A 26,561-nucleotide genomic window follows, 5' to 3' on the forward strand; every position below is an offset into this window, starting at 1 on the left:
GTTTAATGTAGACACAGAAGAAAACACCAAGCAATGTTTATTGTGCAATTCCAATAATTATTTGTGGAATCTTGGCTTAAGTGTCAATTTCCATAGCTGTTCCAACTGCCTAGTTTAAACAAAAAGCAACTACCTAATTACCCATGAATTCATATTTTTCAAACACTGAAGTACTAAAAGCACTGATTCATGTTATAATTTTAAATATTTTAAAACTACATGTTTTATATATCACTTTTACAAAATAGTCAAAATAATTTGCTTATGTAGAACAAAAGTACAGAAATAAGAGTCCTTTCAATGTATCTACAACCTTGGTAAAACTTCAAACCAACAGCAGAATAGATGATGAAATAGGATTTCCCAACTGCCAAGAGTGTTTGAAGTTTAAGATGAGATGGACTCGGGTTTTTAGTTTTTCCATAAACTCAGAGCTTACAGGTGGCATTAGGACTCAGATCTCTGGGATTTCTTTACATGGCTTTCACTTTGATTTGTTTCATTTTCATCTGCTTCTTCTCCAGCTTCTTTTGCTCACGCCGCAAAGCAGCTTCCTGGGGGACAGGGAAAGAGAAAGAGTATCTAAACTTAAGTCATAAGCACACATTAAAAAAAAAAAAAGTCAAAAGCAGAATATTGCCTATGTTATTATTTGAAAAGTTAGGCTTACAGCACCATTAGATTTTAAAGACAGCCATAAAATAATTGCTAGTACCTATGCTGGTGAATGAAAATTACATTAACTTGAAATAAAGCAAAGGCTTCAAAGAGCTCAATTTAGACATAAACTAACCACTACATTTAGCTATGTTTTATAATTCTAGTTTGACTTTTTTGTATACCCAGAAAAAAAGCCAACATGCATCATACTATTTATATAAGTATGACGAGTCTTTGTATTTCAAGTTCAGAAAATCTTCAGAATCCTGTTTGACCACACCATTCACTGTAAGTCTCTCTATATTAGTAGAGACAAGCATACATTTTTTTTTGAGACAGGGTCTCACTGTGTAGTTGAGACTGACCTGGAACTCACTATGTAGCCCAGGCTGGTCTCAAACTCACAGTGATCCTCCTGCCTCAGCCTCCGGAGTGTTGGGATTACAGGCATGCGCCACCACGCCTGGCAGAGACAAACATACTGAACACAGTATTTTAATACAGAAAGTTCAACTGGGAATTTCTGTTGTAGTTTTATTTATGAATTAGGAGGTTACATAGAAGAGGTAGATGCTTCAGGTTATCATTAGCCATGACAAATTATGACTTTATTTTTAGTCATTTGTGGTCACATTTAATTGAAACATCTTTCAAAAAAATCTCAAACTTCACTTTTTTCTAAAGGAAATTTGGGTAGAAATAACCTGACAAATATATTTCTCAACTGGTATAGGATCAAGAAGAGGAAAAGGAGAAGCATGTAATATATATAGCTTTTGATAGTATACATTACGTTTTATGGGATATGGGTTTTTTTTCTTTTTTTGGTACTGGGGATTGAATTCTGGACCTTGCGCTTGCAAAGCAGGCAGTGGAACCACTGAGCTAAATCCCCAGCCCTATTCATTATGTTTTAAAGGGTAATTTGTAAATTCCTGGTTTGGGAACTACTGACTGTTAGGTTCCCACACTAAGTAACAAAGATTATCTACCTATACTGCTATGTGCATACTGCTTAATGTTTATCCATTCATAGCTGTCCTGTTGTGTAAGCAGCATGAAGAACTGAACAATCAGTGTTATGCCACTTTTATGGGAAAACACATTGAGTCTGAATTCCAAAGGCAGGAAATAACCTTCCTCCTTTGGCAATGCTGTTGCCTCCAGAGAAAGCCTATAAGCAAGTTAGTAAAATCTGTACTATTCTAGGGAAGTTATATAAAATGGCCAAGATACTCTCATCATCCCCACCTCTATCTCAACCATATTCATTCCTCCCCCAGCCTATTCATCCCTATTTCCCATATTATACTATATATACCCATGTATAAAACTAATGATACACAAAATATAGTATCATGGTTAACAAATATATTTATGTTAAATGGGTCAGATGATGCATGCCTGTAATCCCAGCAATTGGGAGGCTGAGGCAGGAGGGCTGAGTTCAAGGCCAGCCCCAGGTCTTCAAGGCCAGCCTGAACTATTTCATAAGACACTATTTCAAAAAAAACGTGGCCAGGTGTGGTGGCACACGCCTATATACCAACACTTGGGAGACTGAGGCAAGAGGATCACTGGAAATTTGAGGCTAGTTTGGTCTACAAAGTGAGTTCAAGGCCAGCCTTAACTGCATAGTGAAACTCTGTCTCAAACACACACACACACACACACACACACACACACACACACACACACACACACACACAAACAGAAATACATATTTATGTTAACATATTTAAGAGATGTATTTTGCTAAGGTCAATGCATATGAAAAATATTCACCTTCAATAATTGACAAAATACAAAACACATGAGAAGACCCACTATCAAAATCACAACCTTAAAAATGTTGATAATAGCTTTTCATAAAGATGTAAGTGAACAGAGCTCTAAAAGTGTAACTGGTACCTAATTGGTGATAACTATTTAAAATGTTTTTGCTGAGTCTGATGGCACATGCCTGTAATCCCAGCACTTAGGAGGCTGAGGCAGGAGGATCACTGTGAGTTTGAGGCCAGCCTGGGATACATAGTGAGTTCCATGTCAGTCTCAACTACATAGTGAGACCCTGTCTCCAAAACACAAAACAAAAGAAAAGTTGTAGGAAAGTCTATCTTTTAACATGATTTACATTAAGAAAAGATATATACACTAGGCACACAGAGAGACAGAGGGTTGTTTGAAGAACTGTTACATTATTTTTTACAAGTGAAAGGTAATTTTAACTTCTCTATACATTGTTCTCTCATTTTTCAAATTAAATATATAAGAAAACAAAACAAACAAAAAGCACTAAAAGTAGGGCTGGGGATTTAGCTGAGTGGTTTTACCACCTGCCTTGCAAGCTCAAGGTCCCAGGTTTGATCCCCAGTACAAAGAGAAAAGAAAAGAAAAAAAAAAAAAAGCAATCAGAGCAAGGGCTGGGAGTCCACCTCATCTGTATGAATGATGCATTCAAGTCAGAAATTGACTATAGCTTTCTTTGGGAGGAGAGCTTTTTTCATTTAGTTCACTGTACTTTTCGGAGGTACCCAAGCCAGATTGTAATATGAGGTAGGTGTTACAAGAAAATAAATGGTTTACATCCACAAAGAACTTACAATCTAATAACACAAATTAAGTTCCAGATCCTACTTTTTTTTTTTTTTTTTTGGTACCAGGGATTGAATTCGGGTCCTTGCACTTACGATGCAGGCTGCGAAACCACTGAGCCAAATCCCTGGCCCCCAGATCCTACTTTTTAACTCACTGTAGTTTCAAATCCTAGAAAAAACAAGAGAACTTCCCATGTTACTTATTAATGAGATAGATGGACTAATTGATCGATGGATTGATCCAGAGCTTTCACACAATGCTATATCCTCAGGCATTTTTAAATCTTTTTTGAGAGTCTAGAGTAAATCACTACATTGTCCAGGCTGGGCTCAAACTTGCAATATTTCTGCCTCAGCAAGATGACAAGTATGCACCCACAGTGCCAGCTCCTATGTAGCTTCTTTACATTTATATAATAAAAAGCCATTTTCATTTACAAAGGTGACTGCATAAACAAAGCTAAATTTTTAGGAGGAAACTGCCAATCAACTAACACAAACCAAATCAAACCTATCATATGAGAGAAGAAAAGGGCAGCACTTCGGTATTGCAGGTACTTCACCCAACAGCATTAATGATTCTACTGGCAACAGCCATGCCAACAGAATTTACACATATATTTTCTTGGCAGGTTTTCTTCACTCTGACATATTTTTTCTCTCCTTGAGATTACTCTCATTTAAATTAACAACTTCAAGAACTTTGTGCTCTTCTTTTTTGGCCAGCATTTACAATTTTAGAGTTGGACTATGGCATTTTCTTTCATATATATATATATATCAGAACCTGATTATCTTTGAAACCTAAAGCCTGAGAAGCTCAAGTTTGAGATACTAGTTATAAAAACAAACAAACAAAAAAAAAACTACCAGCTGGGTGTAATAGCGCATGCCTGCAATCCCAGTGAGAGGAAATCATCCTTCTGTATAGAATTGGGCAACAATGGGTTAACTAAATTACTATGCTCTTTGTAGAATGCAACTGTCCTGCCAGAATTCTTTGACATGTGCCCCCACACCGTAAATACTGCTTGCTACATTCCCAGGGAACTTGCACTTGGCTAGGCAGGTACAGTGCCACTAAGCTAAATCCCAGCCCCTATTCAGGGCTCTCAAAAGGACAGAAGTCCCTTCTTGAGTTGCTGGCTAATAAAAGCCACTTCTGCTCCTAACTCCATGTTCGAGTGGTCTGTCTGGGAATCCCATTCAGTCTCCTGCTGCATCGCTTCTTGGCTAAAATCAAGTGTAGTTTCCTGCTGCACCAGCATTTTTGGAAACTGAGGCAGGAAGACTGAAAGTTCAGGCCCCACTCCTCAATGGAAGCAAGCAGACTCTCAGTGCCTGTCCCCACTGTGAAGAAGCAGGCCTGCACTGGCCATGTGGCACACCTCCAGAATGCAAAGGCAAGGGCTGGGGATTTCGCTCAGTGGTTCCGGTGCCTGCCTCGCAAATGCAAGGGCCCGAGTTCAATCCCCGGTACCAAAAAAAAAAAGGTGACACTACTAACTCCAAGCCTGATCTACATTTAGCTTCTCCTTGGCATGTGGCAATAGAAGTGAAGACTAACCAACGAACCAACCTTATCATGGATGATGACAACACCCAAGGAGAGAAAAGAGCAACCAGACCTGTGACTGTCAACATTAAGTGCAACAGTCCATTTGAACCCATGACCCCAGGTCTACATTCAGCAGAGACCAGAGCTCTGACCGAATTTCCCATCTACAAACAGGAGCAAGGACACTGCTTGAGTTGGATGGGGTGAACATATATAGAGGGGGCTCTGGTGCAGGAAGAATACTTCAAACAAAACCCATACGCCCTACTGCTACATGGAAAAAAATCCTAACTGGCTAATCTTAGAAAAAAACCCACTCATTAAAAACCACAGGAATTTCTCCTTTGACTCAATCTTTTGTTTTGTTTTGTTTTTTCCTTTTTTTCTTACACTGGGGATCGAATTCAGGACCTCATCCTTGCCTGGCAGGCTCTGTGCCACCGAGCTATATCCTTGGCCTCAATCTTTTTTTTTATTTTCCTATTTTTTATTACTTTTATCTTTCCTTCCTTGAGTTTTATGGAGGTTTGGGGTTTTTCCCCCTTTTTCTTTCTTTCTTTTTTGAGACAAGGTCTCACTCTAGTGCAAACTGGCCTTGAACTCATGGAGATCCTCCTGTCTCAGCATCCCAAGTACTGGATTACAGGAACATGCAGCATGCCAAGCTATTTCTCTTTACCATGATAAGGGAAGTACATTATTGATCCTTTGGGCTTGTCAATACTGTTTGCATCTGACACTGTAATTGAGGCCGACCTTATTACTACAGCTAAGGTGACAAAGCTGTTGCTATTACTTCTCTTGGGATTTCAGTATCTGTCTACCTTAGAGCCATTAAAAATACTGTGGCCCATTCCTGGAGAATTGGGTACTGGACCAAATATGCTGTTGCCTGCCACTGCAAGTAAATGGAGGTGGCTGGCATCTCAGAGGTAGGCGAAGGCCAAAAGTTAGCCATGAACGGAGGACACTGCTGAAAACTAGACATAAACTAAAGAAATATCCATATGAGAAACAAAGCTTTCTACTACAATTAACCCACAAGCCTCCACACTAAAATAAATAAATAGAAATATCAGCAGACAAGCCAACAAAATGCCTCCAGAAGGCCAGGGATTTAGCTCTGTGGTGCACCTGCTTGGCAAGCACAAGGTCCTGAGTTCGATCCCTGGTACTAAACAAACAAATATGCCTCCAGAAACTCTTAACTTCCCCAAAACTGATACTTGGGGCATTGAAGGGGAAGAAACCAAAAGCCATACACCCAAACTACATGAAGTGATTTCAGGAAAGATAACAAAATTTTGGCAAGCTCATAGAAGATATAAGTAAACAGATACTGGGCCAAATAAAGTCATCAGGAAGTATACAGATGGCACTAATAAAAATCTAGTAGAGCTAAACAAAACATGAATGACCAGCATAGAAAAGAATCAGAGTTCATAAAAAGGCTCCAAATAGAAATTCAGGAGATTAAAACTTCTACTGAAAGAATAGGCAGCAAAAGTTGCGAGGACAGGGTGTCAGATCTAAAACACAGGGCTGCTGCTGGTAACCAATTAGTAAGATACCTTAAAAACAACCAGAGTACATGAAAAGTGAATCCAACAGCTCCTAGATGACATAAAGATGAATCTAAAGTTAACTGGAATTAATGAAAAATCCGAGGATAGCACAAATGGCATAAAAACATCTGTTTAGTGAAAAATAGCAGAGAGAGAGAGAGAGAGAGAGAGAGGGAGAGGAATAAAAGGAATTAAAATGTGTTATGTACATGTATCAACTCCACACAAGGAGTGTAAACATTATGTACTGAAGACACATACTAATAAAAATGTAGGAGTGAGGTTCAAAAATGAAAAAAAAAAAAAGGTTCAACTGAGTGAGACTGTCTTGCAAATAAAAACAACAACAAAAAAAAGGGATAGGGATGTAGATTAATGTGAAGGCTCTGGGTTCAATCCCCACAAAAACAATCTATATATACAAACAAAACAAAACACAAAAATGTAAAATTCTCTACTTCTATAATCAAATCTTATCTACCACTATGTTTGGCTTAAAATGGGATTATGCTGGTAGAAAAGTGTAATTCAGGTCATTTTCAGTTCACAAACTTCATCTAACATGGTTTGAACTGGAAAACACTTATTCTTTATAGTATTTCAACTGACAAAATGTCCTAAATGCTGAGAAAATAGTAAACTTTTTAGTTTGTGTGAATTTATACACAGAATTACCATTATTAGCCAATATGGGATAAACAGCCATCCTGACAATAAAAATCTTAGTTTTACTTCAATAAGAACAATTTGCCTTACCTCCAGTCTGCGTTGTTTCTCTGGATCTTCTTCATTCATGATTCGCTCCTTCTCTGCTCTCTTTTTCTCCTCACGACGAGACTGTGCAGCTTCCTGTCTCTGCACATGTGTCAGCTTTAAGAAGTTCTCTTCTACTCGTGCACGGTTCTTATCTGCTTTTTGTTTGCCCTTTCCCCAAGAAATAAAGTCTTTCATAAGAAATCCATTTCTATCCAATAAAAGTAAAATCTCATTTAGCATTCTTTCATAAAACTATCCCCATTTGGCCTTTCAAGTCGACTAGCAAAGAATCAATCATTGAATCATTGCCCCCCCACCATTGGAAAAAGAATAATAAAACGTCCCAATTTGTAATAAATACTTTGGATCTTACTTCTCTGTTGAGTCGGAACTTTTTGGCTTTGTCAATAGAATAAATCACCATGTTCATAAGGGGTAGCAAAGCCTCCATATCCTTTGGATAAGTGTTACCTGAGCCAGGCACTGGAAAACAAAGTCATTTTCCTACTGAGTTAATGGGATCATTAATATCTCCGGGTAAACAAACTTTTTTTTTTGTCCCCTTTGTGTTATTAGACTCCTTTTTCCAAGTTTTTTGGGCAGTTAAGATGTAGCAAAAAATAGAAATTAAAATATATAAAAGAATATATAAAAGGTTTTATTATTTATTTTTTGCATGGCATTGGGGAAAGAACCCACATGCTACTACTGCTGAGTTATAGCCGCAGCCCAAAAGTAACAGTTTTTGGCTTCAGTTTTTTTTGTACCGGGGATCGAACTTGGATTGAACTTGGGTTCGTGCACTTGCAAGGCAAGCGGTGGAACCGCTGAGGTAAATCCCCGGCCCTGGTCTCAGTTTTTGAGACAGGGTCTTGCTATGTAGTTCAGGCTGGCCTTGAACTTGTGGCAATCCCCCTGCCTTAGCCTCTCGAGTGCTGGGATTACAGGCATGTGCCATCACACCAGGGCCAACAGTCACCTTCTTAAAGAAATCCAGAAATCAATAAGCAAGCATAAGAAGTTTTTGTTTTGTTTTGCAGTATTAGGAATTGACTTCAAGGCCTTGAATATGCTAGGCAAGCACTCTACCACTGAGCCACATCCCCAACCCACAGTTTTAATGTAGTTTTACAGCTATCACTTTGGAAGGAATATCCTTCAAATCATCTTACAGAAAACTAAGAACTCAAACAGGACCCAGAACACTTACCATTAAATGTAAACAATAATGTCCGCTTAGTGTCAGGTAGCTTTAAAGGCTGACCTTCCCTATCATAAAAGAAAAGTCTATTAAGGGAGAACAAAGAATGACATTTTCCATGCATGCAAGTCACCCAATTCACTTAGATGGACAGATACTTGCAAATAATCAGTATAGCATGTGCCTAGATATCAACAAGTACAATCTCAGAGTCTGAAGAAGCATTAACATCATCTAATAGATGGATTCCAAAGTGACCTATATCTTATACTTGAACACCTTCAATAATGTCCCCTAGAGGCAGCATATAGTCCACCTTACCTAGAGAGCCAGAAATGGGCTTAGAAAGAACGTTTTTGTTTTTGGTACTGAAGATTTAATCTCAAGCCTTCACATTGAACTATATCCCCAGCCTTTTTGAGACAGCAGCTTCCTAAGTCACTAAATTGCCCAGGATGGGCTCAAACTTGTGACCCTCCTGCCTCAACATTCCAGCCACCACGGTTGGCAAAAAGCACTGTAATTTTTTTTTTTTTAATCATAATGTTAAGTTAGGATCAGAATGAATTTAGGGATAATCTATTATATAACATATAGTCAGCCCTCTGTATCTGTGGGTTTTGCACCTGCCATATTTGTAGACAGGAAATTTTCCTATCTGCAATGAAAAAAAAAATTTTTTTTTTTTTTTTGGTACCAGGGATTGAACTCGGGTCCTTGCACTTGAGGCAGGCAGCAGAACCACTGAGCTAAATCCCTGGCCCTGTAATGAAAGTATTTTATGCAGAAAGTTTTTCTTCTCATTTCTTAAGCGGCATAACAATAATTTACATAACATTAACACTGTATTATAAAGTATCAGGATGGTTATATACAGGTTATATACAACTTATATGACATTTTATTTAAGCATTTTCAGATGTTATCAGAGGGTTATCAGGGAACAAAACTTCCAAAAATTCAGAAGGATGATGGTATATAATTAAGTTCTCTCACTGAAGATTTCTTTGTAATTTGACTGCCAACCACCCTCTCTCATATAGTTTGATAATGCTATAATACTATGATGCTTTGCATTCAGCACTGTTAAACTAGGCAAGGACAATACAGCACCTCCTAGAGGGACAAAGACAAGAATAATCTTGACATACAACTACAAAGCAAAATAGATTTGCTGTTGTTTTGGAGCAAGGGAAATGAACCAATGCCCTAGAATTTTTTTTTTTCTTGAGTACCGGAGAAAGAATCCAGAGATGCTCTACAAACTGAGGTACATGCCTATACTCCATTTTGAGGTAGGGTCTCACTAAGTTGCCCAGATTGGCTTAGAAATTGTGATCCTTGTTTTCTGAGCAGCTTGGATTACAGGTGTGTGTTACCATCCCTGGCTCCAAAGTGCCTTCTTTTTCTTTTTTTTGGCGGGGGGCATAAATGACTGAACCCAGGGTTTTTACACTGAGTTACATTCCCAGCTCTTTCAAAAATTTTTACTTTTTTTGGTACCGGGGATGGAACTTAGGTCCTTGCACTTACGAAGTAGGCGGCGTCACCAATGAGCTAAATCCCCAGCCCAAAAATTTTGTTTTGAGACAGGGTCTCACTGTGTTGCAGAGTTGTCCTGGCTGGGTTCAAACTTTCAATCTTTCTGCCTTTGTCTCCCAGAATGCTGGGATTTCAGGTCTATATCATAAAGCCAGGCCCCTGAATGGCTTTTTTTGTACCAGGGATTGAACTTGGGTCCTTGTGCTTGTTAGGCAGGCACCAGAACCACTGAGCTAAATCCCCAGCCAAAATACTTTTAATTGTAGTGAACTCCACTGTCTATAATAGTAACTTGTAACTAAAAACTGATGTCAGAATCAGTACATATTGTGTTGAACAATATTATTATAAGCCCAGAAAATTTACAGGTATTGAAGATCCCTGATATGTTGGAAAAAGGATACAATCACCCAATTATTCAAAGAAGGAAACCAGAAAAGGCTATAAATTATAAAATACACAGCTCTGTCAAGCACAAATATCATAATGTCATAAATTTAACAAAAACAAGGAAAAAGGGATTAGCAATTACATTTTCTTAGCATGAGCTATGCTTAGCATCAGGTATCAGTAAGACTTATCTACCTTACTAAATGGATGATGCAAACACGCAGGGGCTTATGCAAAGTAGGGTAGGGTAGGCTCATTTGTCTTCCATATGTTTTCAGTGGACTCTCATGAAGCATGGAGTCAAAGCAAATGAAACCTCGGGGAGGTTGTCACCAAGTTACCCTACTCATTCAGTAGAGGAAACTGCAGAAACACCTTGTGGTGATTCAACATAGAACTAGCGAGAAATGAATTGCAATACTTTTATCTCATACGTACTCTTGCATAATTTTTGGACCAGAGAACTGGTCTGAAAAATGAACAGATTCAATCTTGTCAGCATAGTGTGTAAGAAAGTGAACCATCTGAAAAAAAAAAAAAGAAAATAGAGTTATTATTATTTTATTTTTTGGTACCAGGGATCAAACTCTGGACCTTGTGCTTCAGAATTGACACATTTTACTTTTCTCACAAAGCTATTCACCCTTCAACCCTCCCTACTTTCATATAATGTCATTCAAACAGAAATGTTTTACAAAGTAAATAAGATAAGAAATCTCTCTAAAATGAAACTAGTTCAGTATGTCTGGGGGAGAACATTGGTAAGTCAGATTGTTCCTAAATCAAACAAAGTGAGTCTTATATACCTTTGACACAAATATACAATGTAAAGCATAAAACACACACACACACACACACACACACACACACACACACACACACACACACACAATTTCTACTCCCCTCCCTCCACACCAGAGATCAAACTCATGACCTTGTGCTTGGTGCCACTGAACTACACCCACAGCCCTATTTCTACATTTTTTGTTTTGTAATGAAGATTTTTATTTCATTCATAGGAAATATGAATCAGATATAATAAATGCGACCTGAATGTGTATACAAATTCTGAACAGAATAAAAAGGGGGAAGGGGACAACAAAGAAAACCTTATTTAGCAGATTCATGCAAAGAAACTAATGTGATGCTACAGATATGGCTGACCCTATTTTATCCTGAATCATACCAGGTACAAATAACTACTAACAGACTCCTAGCAGGACACATGAAGGAAGTACTATACCAGAAAAAAATAAGGGCAGCTAAGTGGTGGGACTTTGCCTAGAATCCAGACAGCATGCTACAATTTATATTTTTAAAAGAGTCCTTGAATAAATGTCTAATCCTGCAATTAAAGTACATCATAATGCCAGGCATGGTGGTGCACACCTGTAATCCCAGCACTCTACATAGTGAGACCCTGTCTCAAAAACAAAAAACAAACAAAAAAGAAAGTACATCTTAAAACTAACAAAATAACTAACTTTTCTCTTAGAACCTATTTCTACTTTTATAGCTACCTTAAAATGGTAACTTTCAAATCTACAAATGTTTGTAATTCAAGGTCCATTCATATCTGTGAAAGTTCACAACTCCAGTGTTTGTATTACTGTATCCTCCATTTTGCTTTTTCCTCTTTGATTTTTGAGATAGGTGCTTGCTTTGCAGACCAAGCTGGCTTTGAATTCACTGAATGGCCCAGGCTCACCTCAAACTCACAGTAATTCTTCTGCCTCAGTTTCCCAGGTGCTGAGATCCAGAAACCTTGCCCAGCTAGTATCCTTCTTATTAAACAGCTGAAAGGGGACTGGGGATTTAGTTCAGTGGTTCCGTTGCCTGGTTCACAAGCACAAGGACCCGAGTTTGATCCCCGGTACCAATCAATCAATCAGTCAATCAAAATGAACAGCTGAAAGCAAGTCTCAAAATGAAAGCATGAGCCAGGTGTGGTGGCGCATGCCTGTAATCCCAGCACTTGGGAGGCCAAGACAGGAGGATCGCTATGAGTTTGAGACCAGCCTGGGCTACATAGTGAGTTCCAGGTCAGTCTCAACTACATAATGAGACTGTCTCATTAAAAAAAAAAAAAAAAAAAAAAAAAAAAGCATGAAGATAATAAAAATCTATTAATATACCTTTGGGGGACTTGTTTATAAACATGTCACTTTGAAGTATTCCTGAGTTGGCCTATATTTTTTTGTTTTTGTTTTTGTTTTGTTTTTTGAGCCAGGGTCTCACTACGTAGTTGAGGCTGACCTGGAACTCACTATGTAGCCCAGGCTGGTCTTGAACTCACAGCGATCCTCCTCCTGCCTCAGCCCCCAGAGTGCTAGGATTACAGGTGAGAGCCACCACGCCCGGCTGGCCTACATTTTTAACTAAGGTATGTTGTTATTATTGCACAACTAATAAAATGGTTCTCAGGACTACTGGGGTTGTAGTTCAGTGGTATAGCGCTTGGATGGTATATGTAATGCCCAACTCCTAGCACAGGAAAAAAAACCAAAATATATGCCCCTCTTTCTCCCACACTACTTGAGGCTCAAAGATACAGACCAACTGACATGGTAAAAGGATTAAAGCTGTACTTCTTTTCTTTTTCTTTTGTGGTACCGAGTATCAAACTCAGGACCTGGCACTTGTGAAGCAGGTCCAGTGTCACTGAGCAAAATATCCCCAGCCCTATACTTCTTTTTTAAAAACCTTGAAAATCATTAGCAATTCCAGGAACAATTTGCTCTTGATTTAGACAACTTCTTGACTAATCAAACTGTCCTTTTGACAAGTTAATCTTCTGCTTAAATAAAGTATTTTAATATTTGTGTAAAAAAGGAATATAAATTAGTGTATTGAAGAAATGGTAGTCTCACTTTTAGGGAGAGTGTATCCTCAGTGCCAGGTCTGGCAAATGCATGTCATCTATTGCATTTACCTTTGTATCCATCATTCCCTCTGTGACTTCTCCCATCTCTGATAGGATGGCCAAAGAGTCTGGCAGCCCATATTTTGCTCCAGACTTAGGTTTGTCACTACAAAATTCACTCTAGAGGAAAAAGAAATTGAAAATAACATATTATATAATATCTTATTAGGAAGGAATAATTTTGACACATTTCAAAATAGTACAACTGCCTTATATGATTGTCCTATGCCATGAAGCTGAACATCTATGTAATTAGGAGACAGTTTCTAACATATTTGAGTTGCAACAAATTGACATACCAGATCTTGCATCTCCTTCTGCAGTCGCACCAAAGCCTTTCGTGTTCCAACAGCAAATACATATGTATCCATGTCATCATCATTCATGGTTACTTTTATTTGCTTAAAAAAAACACACACACACAAGAAACAAAAGGTTACTTCTTGGCTTCTGTGGTAGGTAGATTTCAAATAGCCCTCAAGATTCCACTCTCCCTTTAAGTGGGATTTATGAATATGACAGGAAAACAATCCCACACTTACATTGTGATAAGGCAGAAGATCCCTTATGGAAAGAACCTGAGTGTGGACTCCAGGAGCTGAATGCACTTCCCAGTTGACAGGTAGCAATACCAAGTTAATGGGGATTTACAACTACAATGAACTGAGTTCTGCTAACAATCTGAATGATTTTTTTTTTTGGTACTGGGGATCACACTTGGGTCCTTACACTTGCAAGGCAGGCAGAGGAACCACTGAGCTAAATCCGTGGCCCTAATCTGAATGATCTTGAGAAAAGGACATCAAGAAGAAAACCACAGTCTGGCTGACATCTTAATTTCAGCCGTTAAGATCATAAACAAGCTGGGCACGGTGCTGCATCTCTGTAATCTCACATTTTGGGAGGCTGAAACAGGAGGATAGGGTCTGAGCCCTAGTGAGACTCCTGCAAAACAAAGTTAGGCATGTAGCTATGTGTAAAAAAAATTCACAGCATGTAAAAAAAATTTTTTAAAAATTAAATTCCTCAGAAGAGGAACTATCTAGCTAACTCATCATTATGGATTACTTATACAGAAACTGTGAGATAATAATAAATGAGTGTTAAGCTGCTAATTTGGGGGAGGTACCAGGGATCGAACTCAGACCTTAAGCTGCCACTGAGCTAAATCCCCAGCCCTCCCCCGCTTTTGAAGCTGCTAAATTTATGGTAATATGTTATACAGTAATAGAATACTATCCATATAGGAGTATTTGAGCAAAAAAAATCAGGAATAAACAAGATCTAAGTTGGACGATGTGGCATAAGAAATACATTTGATTTTTGTCTCATGTTTCTGGCATAGAACTCCTAAGACCCTTAGAATTTCCTGAATGACAAGAGTGGCTTTTGTTAGTAATAACTAACTTCTTTGAATCACAACTGAGTTTACACAATGAAGTGACTTAAGATAATCCCTATATGGTCCAGGAATGGGGCTGGTCAGAGAAAAATCAATGCTTACAGGGACAAGCTTTAAATTCTACTCAGGACCCCTGGGGATGAGACAGAGGATGAAGACTGCACTTTAGAAAAAGTCTTAACAATATTCAGGAGCTTCCAAGTTGGTGAACTCAACTTGCTGAAAGGACGGTGTGCTCAGAGAGGCATGAGGAAGCTCTATGCACCACCTCTCTCATATTTCACTCAGTCTCTTTTTATTTGGCTATCCCTGAGTTGCATCTTAATAAGCCATTAAATGTAAAGTTCTGACCACCCTGAGTTCTGTGAGTCATTGTAACAAATTAGTGCACCTAAAGGAGACAGTGTGCACCCTCAATTTATATTCAGTCACTTATATGTATGTGGCAATACAAGTGGCCTAGGATTTGTGACTGCCTCTGAGGTAGGGACATTTTGTGGACTGAGATGTTCAACTTGCGGGATGTGAAGCTAACTCCAGGCAGCCAGTATCAGAACTGAACTGAAAGAATTGCTGGACACCCAGGTAGTATCCAGAGAATCCAAGAATCTATTGTTGGTGTTAAAAAACATCCTCAAGCAGGTAAATAGTTATACTGTGCATTGGGCCAGAGAGATAAAGTTACACCTAAAAAGTCTGATCTAATAAAGAATGGACTATTTCCATATTAATTATATTTTTCACATGTTTGGGTCAAATAATTATCAGTACGTGGAAGAACTGAGATGTTAATGTAAGGAAAGACCTGGTAAGATGGCAGCTATAAATGTTCTGTTACTCTATCATTAATGGAGATATTACACAAAGCCACATCTTAAATAGAATCTAGCAAAAAATAAGAAAAGCAAATAAATATAAAAAACCATGTGTAGGCCGGGCATGGTAGTGCACTCCTGTAATCCCAGCAGTCGGGAGGCTGAGGCCGGAGGATCACTGTGAGTTTGAGACCAGCCTGGGCTACGTAGTGAGTTCCAGCTCAGTCTCAATTACATAATGAGACACTGTTACAAAAATAAAAACAAACAAACAAAAAAAAACCCCTGTATATATATTGAAGCTATTTTACTTCTGAGGCCCAGTGGAAAAGATTAGATCTACTCCAGAAGAGAATGGAAAATCATTAAAACACTAAAGAAAACTTTCTCTTCTTTTGGAGATAAAGAGTCTTGCTACATAAGCCAGGCTGGCCTCAAATTTGTAAGTCTCTTGTCTCAGATTCCCAAGTGCTGTGATTATAGGCATGTGCCATCATGCCTAGCTACTACCTACTAAAAAATAATTCCTAAAAATATACGGATAAGGATACAGCAACTGCCTCCTCCCCCTTGTCACGATGAGGATTGAGCCCAGAGCCTCCGCACACAGTTGCGTCACCAACCCCTTTTTCATTTTAAACCAGTGTCTTAACAAAGTCACAGGGCTCTCAGACTCGCAATCCTCCTGTCTCAGTCTTCCAGATTGCAGGTGTGCCACCACACCTAGTCTGCCCTTCCTTTTTGCCTAATAGGATGGTTTGGTGGGAGAAATATAGGGGCCAGTCTTCCATATTAACTGATGGGGTTCTAAAATTTAAAGGATTAAGTCATCAGTGGCCATATTAAAAAAAAATTAAAGACTTCCAACTGGCCAGGCATAGTGGTACACTCCTGTTATCACAGCACTCCTGAGATATGGGGCAGGAGGACTGCCCGAGTTCAAGGCCAGCCTGAACAACATGCAAAACAGTCTTCCCCTGAAAAAGAGAGATTTACAACTAAAACCAAAATCTTTAAAATGAGCTTCAAGCCAAAATGCCTTAAAGTATTTGCTTTATACTATCAATGCAGTAATTAGTAATCAAATACTATTTTGCACATTGACATACACTCACATCTCAAATTCTACTAGTTTAAATAAAAAAGAAACTCTCCCATATACTTTGTTTCTTGTAGCAGAAGGAATCAACAGTTATTTACTGAAGGAATGAAGGAGCTGGGCATGCCAGCCTGGGCAACTTAGTGGTAAGGCCAGATTCTGCCCCAAAATTTAAAAAATAAATAACAAAGGGTAGGGATGTGGCTCAGTGGGAAGACCTCAATACTAGAGAAGGGAAAAGAACCAAAAAGGACAAAGGAGGAGGAATGATCAAGGCATTTCTGCTGAAGGGTACAACTTACAGATTAAAGTGTTGATTTAAAGAGAAAAGGTGTACTCAGCAATAAAGGAGCTCTTTCAAGAAACTAAAATTATTTATTTGAAGCAAAAAATATTGGGGAAAAAAACTCACCTTTTAGCCAAAGATAAAAATATACACAGGAGCAGAATTGGACACAGGGCAAACTATCTGTGACAACTGTTCTTTTCTCTATCAAGGCTAATTCAGTTGATTTATGTAGTGACAGAGTATTATTTTTTTCCCTCCAAAAAGCACACAAAGGCCTCCTGATAATTGAACACTGAGTGAAAAATTATCTTTCTATATATAAAGGATCAATTCTTGATGAGGTATATAAGTTGCCAGAAACTCCAAACAAAATTCAGACAGAAATGTATTCAGTGTATACACAAAGATTCAGCAAAAAGATCACATACCACTTGATCGCTCACTGGCCTCATCATCCGAGCCAGGACATTCAGTAAATCTTGTCTCTTCAGGAACTAAAAAAATGAGAAATAAACACAGTTCCAATTTCTACTTACTATAAAGCCTTGGACAGGGAGTCACATCCTTTATCAAAATCATCTACAACACATTTGCCAATTAGAATACAGCATTTAGAATTCATTTAAAATCAAACATGAAAGGATGAGACACTAAATTTAGAGGATTAGAACTCACACATAGAAAAAAATTCATTCGATCAGATGTTTCCTACTTACTCTAAGCTGGATAAGCATGCCCTCACAGCACACTCGACCAGAACACCATAGGTTATAGATGTGCTCATTCTCCTGGTTCAATTTTCCTGTGCTTGTGGCTTCTTTGTTAGTTCCATCATCCCCTAGAGGTAAAATTGATTCACTCAAAATTCTGGGGCTTAATCACCACACCGTCCTCCATCCTCATCACAGAACCAAAGCAGCAATACTTTGCTATGTACAGAATATCCTTTGGATAGGGATTAATAGTTTGGCACTATTTCTTTAATTTTTTTTTTTTTTTAGTACTGGGGATCGACTTGAGACCTTGAGCTTGTGAGGCAGGCAGTGGAACCACTGAGCTAAATCCCCAGCCCTGTTTCTTTTACTTCTTTACTATGATTATTAGTATTACTTTATTAAGGGGTTCTATCTTCACTCCTCAATAAATCTGGTGTATTTCTATATGCTTCTTCACTCATCAGTTCACCTAGTTCTGAAGGGTCACTCAATGTTATCTTGATCAACCAATCATACTCATAATAGGATTTATGGACAAGTCCTAAATATTCTGTCAGTGCTTCATTAATTTCAGTTACTTCTACTAATAGAGAAAAGAATTCATTAACAGCTTTCTCATTTTCCAGAATATCAAATACATCTTATTGTTTCAATTTCCTACTAACTCCAGGAAGTTTTAATATCTAAAGTTTCCTGCACAAAATTTTCACTGTGCCAATACCCTTCTCTCTATTGTTACCTATTCATGTTTTTCTGTGATTTTTTTTTTTTTTTTTTTTTTGGTACCAGGGATCAAACTCAGGACCTTGCGCTTGCCAGACAGGCACTATGCCACTGAGCTAAATCCCCAGCAGAGAGAGCACAGCAGAGCAGATGACATTTATCCTCAACTATCAGCATGCAGCAGGTGCCAAGTTTAGGGCAGGCTCCTCCTTCAGTGGGGCCATGTGTGCTATGGTACCAAAGACTGTCAAGTAGGAAGGAGGGAGTAGAGCTTCCCTTTCACTTTTTTAAAAAAAGTTTGCTGTGCTGATGATGGAACCCAGAGTTTCCCACAGGCAAGGCAAGTGCTCTACCACGGAGCTACAACCCCAGTCCTTTTAAAACTTAATTTATTTTTTCCAGTACTGGGGATCAAACTCAGGACCACTTGTGCTTGCCAAACAGGTGTGGCACGACTGAGCTTTATCCTTGGCCCTTAAAATTTATTTTAAGACAAGGTCTTGCGAAATCCTCTTTGCCTTAGCCTTCCCAGTAGAGGGTATTACAAGGCATGTGCCACCTTGCCTGGCTCAAAGTATACACTTTTTTTTTTAAATTTTTAAAGGAAAGAGATTTATTTAGCTCAGTTTTGGAAGCAGAAAGCCCCTGATCAGACAGCCCCATTATTCATGGCCAATGGCAGGTGTGTGGAAGACAGCAACATTGGAGCCAGAGGGTGGGGAGGAACTGGTCTTCAATGTATTATTTATATTAGTGCATAATGATTATACAGATTAATGAATTTTATTTTGGCAGACATGTGCCTGCACAAAATATATTCTTTTCCCCCATCACTCTCCTCACTCCCCATAGTATCACGTTTTGAGGGGAGTTTCAATGTATATAAGGTATTTTGATCATATTCATGACCTCTTAAGTTCCTAATTTTTTATGGAAATAATAATTTTAAAAGGCCTGGGATGCAGCTCAGTGGGGCCATGCCTGCCTGGCAAGCACAAGGTCCTGAGTTCAATCCCCAGTATCAGAAAAAGAAAAAGAAAAAGAAAAAAAAAAAAAAAAGAAAAAAAAAAAAAAAAGTAAACCAGGTACAGTGAACACTTATAATACCAGCTACTTGGGAGGATGGGGCAGAAGATTTCAAGTTCAAGGCCAGTACAGGCAATTTGGCAAACCTTGTCTTAAAATTTAAAAAATGTAAAAAGGGATAGGGGTGTAGCTCAGCAATTCCTGGGGTTCAATCCCAGGTTATCACAAAAAATAAAATTAAAAAGGCCAAAAGGTCAGGGATTTAGCTCAGTACAAAAAAAAAAAAAAAATCCAGCCGAACAAAAACTAAGAAAAAAAATTATGGACCAGGCATAGTAGCATGTACCTATAATCCTAGCTCTCAGGAGGCTGAGCACAAGTTTGAGGCCAGCTAGTGCTACATAGTAAGTTCTGGCCAGCCTGAACTACATAGCAAGGCCTTCTCTCAAAAATCCAAAAAAACCCCAAAACAAACAAATAAACAAAAACCCTGGTACCATGAAGAAATGAGCAAGGAAAAAGGAGAAAGCAAAAAGTCAAAGGCTTATTTTTCTTTTCTAATTTCCTGGAAAAAAATAATTGTGTATTATATTGTACAGAAGAGAGTATTAGAGCACAGACTTTGGAAACAGGTAGATAGGCTATAATATCATGGTTGTAATTTAACAGTTTAGACAAGGCTTTTTTTTTGGATCGGAGATCCAACTCGGGTCCTTGTACTTGCAAGGCAGGCCGTGGAACCACTGAGCTAAATCCCTGGTTCTTAGACAAGTCTTAACATCTGTATTCTTCAGTTCCCACATCTAACATTAAGAAAATAGAAAAGTAAATCCAACAACTGACATTATTGTTACAAAGAATAAATATAAACAGATGCAAAGGGCTGGGGTTTGGCTCAGTGGTTCCACCACCTGCCTTGCAAGCACACGGGACCAAGTTCGATCCCTGGTACCAACAACAACAACAAAAAAAACCAATAGATGCAAAATACGTAGCACAATATATAAAGTCTGCTAAAAAGCAGAGCACATGTTACAGAGAAATAAAGTGCTAAATGCCAAATAGAGATAAATATGAAGAAAGTCTCCCTCATTCCGTACACTAGTAGCCACAGATGTTCCTCTAAATACTTCAGTATATACCTCATCAGTGGATCCAAAACTAAAAAGCTCAGAACTTGAGGGAATTGCAAAGAAGTTTCAATTTCTATAAAGTAAATTAAAAGAAAACATTCATCAAGCTAACAAAAATGTCAAGACCGGGTGTGGTAGCGCACACCTGTAAGTAATCCCAGCACTCGGGAGGCTGAGACAGGAGGATCACTGTGAATTGAGACCAGCCTGGACTACATAGTGAGTTCCAGGTCAGTCTCAACTACATAGTGAGACCCTGTCTCAAAAAAACCAAAACAAACAAACAAAAAACAAAAACAAACCAAAACAAACAAAAATGTCAACATTTTTTCATTTCAACCAGAACTTAATCCATTTGTTTGGCTAACGCTGATTTTTATTTTCATTTATTGAGACAGGGCCTTACTATGTAGTTCATAGTACAAATTCATAGGCTGGGCTCAAATTCACAGCAATCTTACTGCCTCAGCCTTCCAAGTACTGGTATTTCAGGTATACACCACCATGCCAGGCAACACTAATTTTATCAAAAGCTTTGTAGCAAATATACTGATGATAAATGAAAGATGAAGACATTATTACATAGATTTACTCAGTATATAAAACCTAATAAAAATGGGATCCTTGGAGAGAAAAAAGCATGCTTTTCTGCAGTCCACGAAAGTAGCTAAAGTCTACGAAGAGGGAAATAAACTGTTCTTACCAGATTGCTTTCAAGCAGGCAGCTCATCTCATATTGGTTTTAACTTACCTACTAAGGTAAAGTTGTTCTCCAAAAGCTCTCTATGAGTGTTAAACCAGGCCTGAGCAAGGCGACTATTTTTATTCTTCCCAATGATATAGTTCATGATATAGGCAAGCAGACCAGTCACCATCAAAATTTCTAGGTAATAACTCTCCCAACTGTTCTGGAGGTGTGCAGGAACCTAAAAAGGTGAAATTATTCCATTTAATGTTGGCAAGGCTGAACAATTAAGACGAAAAATGAGAAACCCATATAGACAGAAGTGTAACTGTCAATGGATATGATTTTACTTTGATAAATATGCTCATTTTGGTTTCCTAGGTGAGTACTATAAAAGATTCTTTAAGAAAATATAAAGACTGTCAAATGGGATGAAATGGTTTGGCAGACTCTTTGTATTTCACTGGGTTCTGAGTCCCACCCCAAACTATATCCAATGTATATCCACTTCTTTTTTTTGGGTACCAGGTATTGAACTCAGGATCTTGTGCTTGCCAGGCAGGTGTGGTGCCACTGAGCCCAATTTTCTTTTTCTTTTTTTGTTTTTTTGTTTTTTGAGACAGGGTCTCACTATGTAGTTGAGACTGACCTGGAACTCACTATGTAGCCCAGGCTGGTCTCGAACTCACAGCGATCCTCTGCCTCAGCCTCCCAAGTGCTGGGATTACAGGCATGGGCCACCATACCCGGCTCTTTATTTCTTAATAAGTAAAACTAGACCAACTAGAATAAAACATGGAAGTTGCTTTTCTAGGTATGCATATGTATTAGAAGAACTCTTCCCCAGTTCCCATTGGGTATTACATCAACACCAACCTCAGATGTCACCAATTATATTTCTGAGAATGACAAGATACTTTATTGGTTAGTTTGGAATTCAGAATCCTAAATACCTACATCAACAATTGTTATTGGGTCCTTATTTTTGCTAGATGAAGTATCTGGTTTGTCTTCATAACCTTCAAATTCTTCATCATCATATGGCTCACTCTCAGTATCCCCCTCCTACAAAAATGAGGCAGAATCTGATTTCCTCTATAAATGTTATCAGCAATTGTGTCTCATTTTGTGGGCAACATTTGTAGAGGAAAACAGAACTTACAAGCAGCAAACACAGAAAACACAGAGATTATTATGTGAGTTTAACAAAATATCAAAGAATCCAAATTTTCATTTAAAATAAATTCTAGAGATCTTATGTACAGTATAACATGGTGATAGTTAAAGTTCTGTGTATTTAATACTTGCTAATAAATTAGATCTTCAGTTTTCCCACTACACATATACAAATAGGAAACTGCGATGTGATGAATGTTAATCATTTCATACATACACACATATCAAGACACCGTATTTCCAATAATGAATGTCAGCATACTGTCTACCTGAAATGTACCAATAAAATTAATGAATAAAAAAAAGATATGACCATACTGTACAACTTAAAAACATACAATGTTCACTTGTTACTTGTACTCTACAAACCAAAAAACACAAAAGTGATGATTTCTCATACTGCTCAATCCAAAGTTCTAAATTACAATTCTCACTCCCACACAGTAATTATTTTTCAGTCCCTCCCTTAGCAAGGGCTTCAATCCAAAAGAAAAATATAACTTACTTTATCAAAGTACATTAAAGTATCAGTATAAATAAAGTATCATACTTCAAAGTATCATCAAAGTTGGAGAAATACAGTAAAACATTTAGAAGAGCTTTACCTATTGAGGAAAAATGAAGATTCCAGAGAGTAAAGTTTCCTTAGGCATGGGTCTGGGGAAAATGATAGCTACAAATTTTTCCATGCTTTGAATTTCCCAGGAAATCAATGAAAAAGAGCCCCCACCTGTGTATCTGCATCTTCAAAATCTCCTTCTTGGTTTTCATCCTGCCCTTCCAATTCCACAGTGGTCTCATCTTCATCATCTTCAGTGGTTATCAACCGCTGAGGAGATTCAGTAACAGAATCTTCCACGACATCCTCAAATTCAGCAAAGTCATTATCATCATATTCTACTATGTCATCCTCATCTTCAAAGTCATCAAACTTGGCTTCAGAGACACTTCCAAACACCAAAAGGACAATACAGAAAGCACAGAAGGCTTTCATCTCACCTTAAAAATAAGCTTAAAAATGAGAAAGAGAGTCCTAAGGTGAACTGCCATCCTACATATACGATGATCGGATTTTGCAAACAGTTAAAAAATAAAAATCTATAAGCCCACCAAGTGTAGTGCATGCCTGTAATCCCAGCACTCTCAGAAGACATAGGCAGTAGAATCACTGAAAGTTCGAGGCCAGTGTGGGCTACATAGTGTACATAGTGAATTGAAGGCCAGCCGGAACTACATAGGGAGACCCTGTCTCAAACAGCCTCCCAAATCTACCACCATCTTAAAAATATAACTTTTGTTACTTAAGGATTTAATAATCATCAAAGACTAACCAATTCCTAAAAAGTAATATAAGAACTATGACTTTTACTTTTTATAAAATGATCTTATTATATCAACTCTGCCTTCATTAAGCATATCACCATGGTAGTAGATACTATAGCAAAAAGAATAAAACATGATTCCTGACATAAATGTGCACAGGATTTTAGCTTAAAGATTACATGTTACAGTATTACTTATATTAGTGAAAAATGTGAAATTATTTGGTAGCTTTGTATTTTTTATTTTGAGACAGGGTCTCACTAAATCCTTAAGTTATCACTCTGGGCTTGAACTTGTGATTTCTCTGCCTCAAGCTTCCAGACTGCTAGGATCACAGGTATGTGCCACTATGCCCACCAGGTTCATGTTGTTTTACAAGCAAACGTACATTAAGAAAAAGGTTTAGAAGCACATACATCTATATATAAATACACAAACTTGATTCTTTTCCTGATTCTGGTCACAAACCAAGTTGGACAAGAAATGAATCAAATTCAATGGTTAGACTTGATATTGACCTTATAGGGAAATTTGATTTGGTTCTCAGTTTGCAACCAAAATCATGGAGATAACTCAGTTCATAAACCAAGGCAGCACTGCAAGGTAGTGTGTTCAGCAGGATTATGGGTATTTTGCCTTCATTCTTTTTTGTATTTTTTCTAATTTCCCTATAACGTGCTTTTATAATTTAAAAGCATAGTTCCTGCACTGGAGAAGAGGCTCTGAAGACCAAAGAATAGTACATCAAAGAGGCCTGAAATAGCGTATTTCAAGCATATTTCAATTTGCTACAACACTACGTTTGTAAACCAAAGTTGGGGAAAAGAAGCTAGAAAGGCCAACAGCGGCAAGATCATGATACTTTTTATTTAAACACCATATGAAGTTTACATAACTTGATAACTAAAATATTTTAAGCAGAAAAATGACACTATTAGATTGGCAATTTAATCTTAACAATTTATACATAGAATAAATCCAAAAGTACTTGCAGAAAAAATAGGAAGTGTCTACGATAACTGATAAAATAATGTAACTGGTAGTGGTGGAAAACTGATTAGACAGATTTTAAGAATTATGCCAGAGGCTGGGGATTTAGCTCAGTGGTTATGCCACCTGCCTCACAAGCACTAGGACCTGAGTTCGATGCCCAGTACCAAAAAAAAAAAAAAAAGAATTGTGCCAGGTGTGATAGCACACACCTGAAATTCCAACACTTGGGAGGCTGAGGCAGGAGGATTGCTATGGGTTCAAGGCCAGCCTGGGCTAGAGAGTGAGTTCAGGGCCAGCCTAAACTACAAAGGGAGACCCTGTCTCAAAACATCACCCCCAAAAAAGCTTGAAATACAAAATGTTTAGGAATCAGGCTTGAGGGGGAAAGAGAAATGGTGTAGGCATAGACAAGATCATCCAGAAAATATTAAGAACTAGGTCAGAGAGAGAAATAAGAACCAAGCCCTAAAAAATCTTGAAACAAATCTTAAAAACTAAAAGGTGGGCACATATTTCCTGTCTCCTGCAATATCCACAAGGAAGATACTCAATAAATGTTAATTCCCTTTCTTCTGCTATACCTTATGAACATCTTTAAGAGTTGAAAGTTTCTAGTTCAGTGCTTCCCTCTCACAACCCAGACTTAAAACTTTTTCAAGCAGAAGCAACCAAATGTTTACCCTACACAGCCAATCTAGTTAACAGAGTACCAAAAGGTTTGGAATTTCTCTTTGGAATGTTCATACCACAGAAATATTTCTATTATAACTCTTAAGCTTTTTTTTTTAATAAGCTTTTTCAAGGTTATTTAGGTTAAAATTATCCAAGTACTTTGTGCACTGGCTTTCTTTTCCCTAAGTCTCTAATGCATTTCATACTCACTTCTCACAGGTACGACTCCTTGCCAGGTCACTCAGCCTCTACGGCTCCTGAAGTCGGTGAAACTGAACCGAGACAGGGCAGAAGCACTAAGACTGGTTTGACCTTTAACTTTTTTTTTTTTTTGCAAACTCACTGTGTAGTCTCTCAACAACTGACCCCGGACTTGAAAGAGAGGTGAAACATTCTTTGTCGTCAGTTCTCATTAGGCTTTTACACATTAATCAAAACATGAGATTTCTAGTAATCAGGTAGATAGATATCTCTGTTTCCTTAAATATGTGAGTTAAAAACATGTCTTATGACAGAAACCTTCAGAGAAGGTTGACCGCAGAAATAGTGGTTTCTGTCAAGCCACCCTTGTCTAGTCTCTCTCCACCATGGGGAATCCATTCATCCTAAAGTCTAAATTCCATTTTTCCTGCTGCACACGGGAAATTGCCTCTTTGTCTTTCCGGCTGGCATTTTCTCACAGCTCTGCAGAGATCCTCCAAAACACTAAAAGTACCCCACATCCCGAAAGACCAACCGTAAATGGGTAAAGGGTGGACAGAGATTTTAAAAATGTTTCTAAAGTCAGGAGAGATGGGAAGTCGCAGGGATCGATGAATGTCATTACCGGCCAAACTTAAAAATTGGTCGGGTGAAAAACGAGACCGAGTTACAGGCCAAGCCACTCAATCACCACTCGGCCTGGAGCTGCTCCACCGATTAACGTATCCTCCTGGCCCACGACTAACCTGCACCCGAGGTCAAAATCCGGCCCGGCGCTCCTATAGTGGATACTTCCAACCCGCCTGCCTCTCAGCCTGTCCGCTGCTTTCACCTTCGAGGCGGTCTTACGTGCAGTTCCTCCTGCAGCACCCTGACCGCGTAGGTAGCTCAAGCCCGCTATCCACTCCCCAACGAGCCGTCACCGTCAGTTACGTAGAATGCGTACGACTCGTCCGCGCCTGCGCACGACGAGGGGCGCAAGACGCAGCCTCGGGGACAGCGCGAGACCTCTTCCTCCCAGGTTCTGTAGAGGTGAGGTGGGGATGCTGGGAAAATTACATAATCCCCGACCCTGGGCTAGATGTGTCCTAGCTAATGAGACTTCTTCACTGGGGT

At 38.5% G+C, this 26,561-nt stretch overlaps 2 protein-coding genes across 3 annotated transcripts in view; one reads left to right on the top strand and one right to left on the bottom strand.

Moving 5' to 3' along the window:
- On the bottom strand, positions 1-26,496 carry Ccdc47 (coiled-coil domain containing 47). Of its 2 annotated transcripts, none has more exons than XM_019206413.2 (13): positions 26,192-26,496; positions 22,987-23,255; positions 22,038-22,145; positions 21,147-21,321; positions 17,514-17,635; positions 17,226-17,291; positions 13,492-13,593; positions 13,202-13,312; positions 10,708-10,793; positions 8,347-8,405; positions 7,510-7,619; positions 7,137-7,304; positions 1-554 (listed from the first exon to the last, which is right to left on the bottom strand). In XM_019206413.2, exons 2-13 carry the CDS (start codon positions 23,248-23,250, stop codon positions 474-476), a joined length of 1,452 nt encoding a protein of 483 aa, XP_019061958.1. In that variant the 5' UTR covers positions 23,251-23,255; positions 26,192-26,496; the 3' UTR covers positions 1-473. The 2 variants fall into 2 exon arrangements, with proteins under 2 accessions (XP_019061958.1, XP_010615040.1); XM_010616738.3 differs by having other exon boundaries at positions 22,987-23,267.
- The window catches only part of Ddx42 (DEAD-box helicase 42), a 46,144-nt gene continuing 45,983 nt past the window's right edge, over positions 26,401-26,561 (top strand). Inside the window, exon 1 of the mRNA XM_010616734.3 lies at positions 26,401-26,477. The gene's annotated coding sequence lies outside the window, so the exon portion shown is untranslated. The remainder of the gene's footprint in view (positions 26,478-26,561) is intronic.

This window comes from Fukomys damarensis, unplaced genomic scaffold (genome assembly GCF_012274545.1).
Source record: "Fukomys damarensis isolate Sample0158 unplaced genomic scaffold, DMR_v1.0_HiC HiC_scaffold_23, whole genome shotgun sequence".
NCBI classification, from domain to species: domain Eukaryota; kingdom Metazoa; phylum Chordata; class Mammalia; order Rodentia; family Bathyergidae; genus Fukomys; species Fukomys damarensis.

What these genes read in the sequence shown, in the direction of transcription:
- Ccdc47 (XM_019206413.2), bottom strand. Translation starts at nt 23,250, where the DNA reads ATGAAAGCCTTCTGTGCTTTCTGTATTGTCCTTTTGGTGTTTGGAAGT. An exon ending in GGCCAGTGAGCGATCAAGTG is followed by an intron (nt 13,594 to 17,225) that starts GTATGTGATCTT and finishes GTTTTTTTTAAG; the next exon opens with CAAATAAAAGTAACCATGAA. An exon ending in AGAAACAACGCAGACTGGAG is followed by an intron (nt 555 to 7,136) that starts GTAAGGCAAATT and finishes CCTGTCCCCCAG; the next exon opens with GAAGCTGCTTTGCGGCGTGA.